Source organism: Dipteris shenzhenensis, chromosome 17 (genome assembly GCF_047967505.1).
Source record: "Dipteris shenzhenensis isolate YYH24624 ecotype China chromosome 17, Dip_SZ_1.0, whole genome shotgun sequence".
NCBI lineage: Eukaryota > Viridiplantae > Streptophyta > Polypodiopsida > Gleicheniales > Dipteridaceae > Dipteris > Dipteris shenzhenensis.
The window spans coordinates 52909781-52918024 of NC_141612.1; the positions used below are offsets into that span (position 1 = coordinate 52909781).

Sequence of the window (8244 nt, forward strand, 5' to 3'; positions counted from 1 at the left end):
ATATAAGTTCTATGCTAATTTTAAGCTACACTTCATAACCTACTATGGTTGTATGTATGTATGCACGTATGCTAATTTTAAGCTACACTTCCATAACCTACTATGGTTATTTGTATGTATGTGTGTTGTATGCTAATTTTAAGCTACACTTCCATAACCTACTATGGTTGTATGTATGTATGTATGTATGTGTATATAAGTATGCACGTGCTAACATAGGCAGGCAGGCATGTATAGGGAAAATGTACCTTTTCTTCAAAATCTCTTTAAACTTTCACCTAGATGGTCACCTAAGTATGCTCACAACTTATGAGTCGTAGCTAGATATCTCCAGATCTTATGAAAATGAAAGCACATAGAAGCAATTAACATAGCCTTTTGTTTATCCAACATCATGAGTTGCATGTCCAAGCTAGACTTGGGCCTTAATACCCCAGAAATTAGGAGGATATTCACCTTACCCTAGAGTGAACACCCTCTCATAGGTTGCATCATCAGCAACTGATCTTTTGCAAGATTGTCTACAATGCAATTGTAGTTGTCTGCTTAGTGAAGCATGACCTTAGGACCCAGATGAACTGGAACATTTAAATATCTAGATCTGAATATACTTTACACTCTCTGCCAAACAGTTGCTTCCTGAAATCTCTTTGCCTCATCCGAGATTGTATTCAAAGTTACAACCATTAAAAAATATGCCTTTTGTGCGAGCAGGAAAGCCAGTGCCTAGAGCCTCAATTTTACCTTCAATACTCACAGATCATAATTCACCAAAATACAAGTATGCAGCAACACGTAGCACTGAGTGACCTAAGTTGCTCAGTTACATGCACATCATGTATATTGCTCATGTACAATATGAAATAGCTAGCCTGCATAAGAAATGCACCTCCAGTCAAATGATCTAGTCTGATTATGTAGAAATCATGCATTACGACGCCATTGCCGTTTATGCTGCCCCCAATTACTCGTCCTGTCATGGAGGCCAACAATAGCTGGCTGCATGTTTCCTGGGCATCTGTTTTGCTGTTGCCAATGGCCAGCCCTAGATTGACGTGGTCCAGATTGTCCATCCATATCACCTTGACCCATCCACCTGCCAGAATGTAAATTACCCATTCCTGAACTCCAATGACCTGGAAAAACAGATGTAGAGATAATTGTAAGCACTCTAGACATCCATCACCCCATAAAAAATTGTGATACAAAAGTTGTGTCTATACCAGAAACATTCAGGTTGGCTTGATGATAGCCAGCTGAGCAACCAATCGGAATGCCAACTGGAGCTTGAGGTATGTTATTTCGAGCAGCCCATTGTCCTTGCAGACTTTCTTGTTCTGAAGAATTGTACAGTCCATGCCATCCTTCATAGCTTGGCTGGGTCTGAGGATGGCCTTGCCAATCATAGCGCCCTGTTTTCTTACTGTCTGGTATATACTGCTCCCATCCCGGTTGTCCCACATTCAATTGCAAATCACCCCTAAACGTAGAACTCGAATTATAATTGATCTGTCTCCAACCATCTGGTTCAAAATGATCCTGTTGACCAGAATATCCAGTTTGTCTCCTAGTTGCCTGATATCTCCCACCTTGACTCCTCCTTTTCTGTCCCTTTTTTTCTTTCCTTGCGGAGAGTGCCTCGGCAGATTCTGGCAAGTCAAAGACTTCACGAGTGTCCCACTCTACAATTTGAGTGTAAATATCAGGGCCAGGAAGGGGGATCGGATATATCAAGCCTTTTGAGCCTGTTTCATACCGCTCTTTTGCAATCTGAAAAGCTTCTTGGGCACCTGAATCATCCCACTGCATTATATTCTCAAACTCTCCAGAAATACTTCCATAATCACTGCTTAACTGATCCCATTTACTTCCCTCCCCCTTCTGGTGAATAGATGTCTCCCATAACCCTGTCAGTTGAAACAATCATGCAATGATTTATTCTCTCTCTCTCTCTCTCTCTCTCTCTCTCTCTCTCCCAAAAAAAAAGCAGAAGACAGTCAAGAGCAAGGTCCTATAATCAGGGTAGATGGACAGTATTTTTGGAGACCAAAGGTGGAGCCCCTACTAAATATACCCCCTTTGGATGGAGATGTTCTAGAATACGTTTGCAACATGAGTTTGTGGTGTCACCGGAGAGAGGTATCCACCAAAAGGACTATTACTACATGTTGCAATACAAACATCATGCAAAGCCAGCTTCTTTGCTAGATAAGCGCTCCAAGCATAAGCACATTTGCTTCAGGGCAGGACCAGATACCATGGGAGAATGTTATAGAGGGTTATGCAAGAATGTTACCTCAAATGACGCAGATTTCCACCACATTCTAGAGGATCGTGCCAGTTCCCCTCACAACAGAGTTGCATGAATTGCCACATTTTCCCTGGTATGTGCCTTGTAGGCTAGTCTTAGTCTCTTTAGGACTAGTAGTACTGTTGGTACAGTTAGTCCTATCTAGGGTTGGGACACTTAGGATACTTAGTCCTAAGTTAGGCCATATAATATTCAACTGTTCTCTAAGATCTTGGATCTTAGTCAAGTGATCTGACATTGAATCACTCTTCTGGATCCTCTAACACCATCAAGCTGTCATTTCAAGTAAGAAACCTTGGCCTCATTCCTTGCCTGATACATATTTTCCAAGGTATCCCAAGCTTGCTTGGACAAATATGAGGTATAATGAACCTCTGAACAGACAAGGCAAAAAGTGACATAGCCTAGCCATCCCTGGCATCCCATCTCCTCTGATCCTCAGTAGAAGCAGGAATGCAACTCGCCTTACTTGAGCTTGCTGCCTATCACATGCATTACCTCCTCACTGAGGTGTGGCAAGAGCAATAACTGTTGGGCCGTCCTCGTTACCTGTGACAAAGCCCCTAGGCTCGTAGCAACTAACAGGATTCTTCACATAAAACTCCACAAGGAATAACTGATGCCATCCAATTTATCCTGCTAGGAAAAACCCCACACACATCTCCCGGATTTTGATTCTGATTCTGATACTGATTTTGAGCCATCTCAGATGTATGCATAAATAACTGCCCTCAAAACTTTACTTACGTGAATTGTATTCCACCGACAAAATCACACTGCCCCACTAGCCAATGCTTGGCCAAACAATGCACAAGCTCTACTGAATGCTGACTGTTCCTGCAAATAGTTTTCTCCTTGGCATGAGGGCCAATGATGCAAGCAATGGAGAGTAAAAGCCCTGAATTTTTTAGGGCAATAGAAACTCCAAATGCAAGCAAAAGAAAAAAATCCTTACCAATGATACACGCTCAGTCCTTCACTGAAGATTAAACTGAAGTGGGTATACCAAACTGATCCCACACATCATGGATAGTTTGTACTAGCTGAGTATGGAGTTCATGTACTGTTATGGATTCTACTCCCTGTATGTGCACATTATTATAGAATCAACCCTGAGATCTGAAGATAAATGGTGAGATATAGCAACGAAAAATTCAATAGAAATGTTCAAAGATGAATACAAAAGGTGACTCACGACTTCCACTGGTGCCAGATCTGACACCACAAGTGTTATCCAACCTCCTGCTCTCTCCTACTGCTGCATGCCTCCAATCAAGATCTTTAGTGGCTTAAGGAGGAGCCCAAAACTTGTCCTCTCAGCTATCCTTCTGCAAGGAAGTTTTGTTGCATTCGAGTTCTACATTCAAAACAAGGACCTGCTGGACCACTGGTGCCTTTGCTGCACACACTGCTTGATCTCCACCTTTCCTAACATCTAGAGCACCCTGCAAAGAGGCTGCTCTGAAGCCCAAACTATCTGCTTGCAGCCCCCTGTTTGTGCCCTTGCTGCATCCCACCATTTCTGCTAAAAGTCTGCAATGATTGTGCATTCTTCCTGCAGACCCTGATCTGGCTGAACAATAAGGACGGGGGTCATAAACCCCCCTTCCCCTCTGCTCATTTGCCTGGGCCCGGTCCCAGCCCTACTCTTGTGGGTTATATGGCTGCCATTGAGCAGGCCCTATTTGCCCAGATAAAGGGCCCACTGTTGGCTGCTATCGAACCCAATGCAAAGGTCCATGTCTGGCCCAATGGATGGCCAATGCCATTGCTGTCCTGTGGACAGATCTACCCTAAGGGGCCGATCAAAAATTAATCCAAGAAGGAAGCCTCTCTGCTGCGCACATAGCATTTAGTCTTTCTTTCTTTTTTCTAAGAGAAGGCATTTAGTCATTAATCTGCTGCCCATGTGGCAATCTGTTCATCCCTCACAAATCTCTTCAGGTGTCACTCCCCCATGCTCTCCTCATATAGGGGCTTACATGTGGGGAGTTGACCCTCTTTCTCCCAACATTATGTGCATGGCATCGTCGATCAATTTACTAATTTGCACATTTGGCAGCACCACCTTATGATCTTACGCGACACAGATTGCTTTCATGTAGCCCAGAGCAACAAAAAGGGGTTTCAAAATCTTGAGAATGCTCTTACCTCTCATGTAGTGCTCATTATGCTACATGTGGACAAGCCAGGTGTGTTGCTGCACATGCTTGTGGTGCTTGCATTCGTGCAGATCTTATGCAAGATGGACATGCTGTGGCCTTTGATTGTATGAGACTGAACAAAGCAAAACTCGGCTATGACATGTATAAGAGAATTGTTGGATGCAATTCATTCACTAACAGTATGGAAACATTATCTACTCAGTGCTGTACATATTGTCTGCATGGATCACCAGACATTCCTTGAAGCAACTTTTGGTCAAAGAGAAGTATATAATATATATGTTGGGAAAACCTCCCCTCCGCAGTCAGTTTTCAAATCCTACACATTGATAATGTTGTGGTTAATGCACTTCTTAGAAGACCACAAGTGAATACCATATCTGTACCTTATCATAATGACTTGGAGACAATGCAAGATACCTATAATGATGATCTAAATTTTGGGAAATTTTGGTCACCACCAAGTGATGGAGATCGGCATAAGGTTTATTATCTTCAAGATGGATGGATGTGTGCTAAGTGCAATTTTAATGGGAACGTACTTAAAGCCGTGATCTTACTTGCAATAATTGGGGCATGTCTCCTACTACATCCTAAACTTATTCCCATTTGGCCTCAAATGTGCAAAAATGTTTATGCATGTGTTGTCAGAAAGCCAAGTGTGATGAAGGGTACAAGAACATTTCAGACTTTGCTAGTGTAATATAATTAATTAGAATGTAAGGGTACAAGGGTATCAGGTTTTGGCACACCTTTTGGTATAAATATTGCTGTTGGTATTGTTTGGCACTGAGGTCTACTGCGCATCCAGGATCATTTTAAAGCAATTTCTTTATTCAATTTAATGTATTGAAGCAGAAGGTAGGATCTTTCCATTCAAAATTCTAAATTGTTTTGTATCTCCTGCTCAATAATTAAGGATAGAAACACACAAAGGATCAAGCTTGGTGGGAGATGTGGGCCTCGTTCACACCCCATCTGGTGTCCTATCCTTTTTCTAAACCCTATACTAATTTTTGTTACGTTATGCATGATTTGTACGATTCCCTTTCAGTATATGTTTAAAAAATTGTGAAATTCCTAATTTAAATTCTAAACTTAATTGTTGAGATAACGTGGAACCCAAGTGCTACATTGTAAACCTCTGACAAAAAATTAAATCTTAAGGAGTTCTCAATCTAACACCACTTTGTAAAAGAAGTGGAGCTTGTAAATGTCCAATAACAGTCCACAATAAATGGACAATAACCCTAATATCTCCAAGAAGATTCTTGGTATCGTCGTCCTCTATAAAACAAGGGCCTACCTAACCCCATATGAAATATTAGAGTTTACAAAACCTATCTCAAGAGGACAGTGTTTTGGAAATGCCTTTCATGATCATGTTTGTTGCAACTCTAAGACCAAGGTCCTAACCTTTTACGACATAATCCAATCCCAATTGATATAAGAAGCACAACTCTAAATACCTTCAGGAAGAGCCACAGCATAAGGAGCCTCTTGTATAAGAACCAGAGCTAACCTGGCCCAATATCACATATCATAGTCTACGACACCTATCACAAGATCAAAACATGTGAAAATACCATGGAAATACAGCGAACAACGGATGGGAATTCTATTCCAAATGCCATCTGTAATACACATATCCTGCTGGTAAATTAACAGTACCATATATCTTTTATGGCAGCTAAAGGTGCTCTTGGTAATTGTATTGATCGTCGTCAATTCAATGCTTTACCAGCATCTAACAATATTCTTCATTCTCAACATCAATAGCGTTGGTAGATCAACGAAACTAGCCTGTCATTACCACAATGACAAAAAATCATTATCATCTTCATAAACCTTGCACATAGATTTAAAAACTTGTTTTTCGCCAAGCTGACAAAGAGGCATGATAAATGGCTCAAAGTGAGAAGAAAAAGAAACCTTTGCTTGTAAAATCTGGGTGAAACAAAACTGTCCACCCTCCCAACCCTATTTGGGAAATTCATGGGCAGAGGCTTTAGACAGCGAGGAGTGGTTCAAATAGGTAAAAGGGAATCTCACGATAATAGCAAAATGCAAAAGACGGACTCAGCTAGGCTACATTTGAAGGAAAAGGATGGTACACAGAGTGGTCTAAACATTTTGCAGAAATGGGAAAAGAACTGCTGCAACAAAACATGATGAATAAAATATGGGCTGGAAAACGACTTTCCTATAGAAAGGACTACTTTCTAAAAGAGAATCTCAATGCATAAAAATGATCTACACGTACAAATGGCCAATGGAAGAACCAAAATAGAGAAATAGGATTTGCAAACTATGCACAAGAATCATGGTGGAGGCCAAAGCTCACGTACTTTATTGCAGCAGCTACGAGCCCAATGAAATAGTATTCAATCTCTAAATTGTTTTTTAATTGCATCCCAAGCAAATGAGCATGTACATTGCGGAACTTGGAAGTACAGAAGAAAATATAGGACCTAGAGAGCAAATAGCATGCGTGTAGATGTCTGGGATTTGATTAAGGATAAATAGTTTGTTACAAGAAGAGCATCTATTTAGAGCTGCCACAAGCAGTCAAATGGCTTATGCTTCGTCTGGCTTGTCCATGGATCTTGATAGGGTCTCCACAGAATATTGATATAGCATTTCATTGCTCTTTCGGCATATCAACCAGAATTCGAGGAACTCAAAAAACGAAACCGTCAGACATTTAGTTCTTAAACTCACCTTGCAATTGCCTGGAACTTGAGCCAGTAGCGTGATCTCCATATTCAAAATGCTGCTCCGTTCCCCATCCCCAACTTTCATCATGGGCTATTATCTCGATTGGAAAAGTATCCATGAGAACCGCTATTCAGTTAGTCCAGGCCACAAGCAGAGTTTGACACACTGGTAACTACACAATATGAATTGTCCTGCTCTTGACTATACATGATCGCCCCCTGCACGAACACTCCTCAAAAAATTAAAGGAAAAGATCGCGCTGCTAGCATCCCCTTGGCCATGCAAGCAATCGGAGTTTTTGTATCCTATCGCATGGGAGTTTCCACGCTCAGAGTAAGCTGATAGTCGATTACCTTTTACACTGTAGCGCAAATTTCAAGTGATGCCAATCGTATAACTACGCGAAAGTATGAAATTGGCTAATGCGGAGCAGGCACGAAATTAGGCCTCGGTCGGGAATGGCATCGCAAAACTTTAGTATAGGAATTGATTGTCCCGACAGCCCGGGGCGCGATGGGATAATTCATAGAATAAAATGAATAACTTGGCTTACACAGTTCAAGATAGAAAACGCATCATCTCTGTTTGTGGATCCGATGGCAGGATTCTGCTAAAGGCATATCCATCTTGACGACTTGAAACGAGAGGTGGGCGGGCGGCTTGGCTGGAAAAGCGTGTCCTTTGATATGGGAGACGGTTGTAGAAACCCTGAGGCGTATTTTGCATGCGGGGCAATTGGCACGAGTCACCACGCAAACAAGACTTATAGAGCCTAGAGGTATGCCCGTGTCACGTGCATTGAATGCATGTGGGGATGTGGGCGGTCCCTCCTATGTGTGCCCCCGTCCTATAAACTCTTACCACGGCCATCACACGCGTGTTTACTTGGCCAGCACTGGGACGTTTTTTCAAATTCTGAAATCCTGTGCTTCCACATGGCACAATATACACCCTTAGATTTTTTAAATTCTGAAAGCCTTCAAAGCTTTTGAAAAAGCTTTTGAAAAGCTGCATAAAAAGCCAACTGTGTAAAAAGCCAAAGCAAAACCT

General features: G+C 41.8%; 1 protein-coding gene across 3 annotated transcripts; it reads right to left on the reverse strand.

Annotated features, from left to right (window-relative positions):
- Positions 1-376: 376 nt before the first annotated feature.
- Positions 377-7919, reverse strand: LOC147892286 (uncharacterized). Of its 3 annotated transcripts, XM_087388961.1 has the most exons (4): positions 7748-7919; positions 7198-7412; positions 1224-1907; positions 377-1136 (listed from the first exon to the last, which is right to left on the reverse strand). In XM_087388961.1, the coding sequence occupies exons 2-4, from the start codon at positions 7310-7312 to the stop codon at positions 925-927; spliced, it is 1011 nt and encodes a 336-aa protein (XP_087245087.1). In that variant the 5' UTR covers positions 7313-7412; positions 7748-7919; the 3' UTR covers positions 377-924. The 3 variants fall into 3 exon arrangements, with proteins under 3 accessions (XP_087245087.1, XP_087245088.1, XP_087245086.1); XM_087388962.1 differs by having other exon boundaries at positions 1224-1790; positions 7198-7919; XM_087388960.1 differs by having other exon boundaries at positions 7198-7919.
- Positions 7920-8244: the final 325 nt, after the last annotated feature.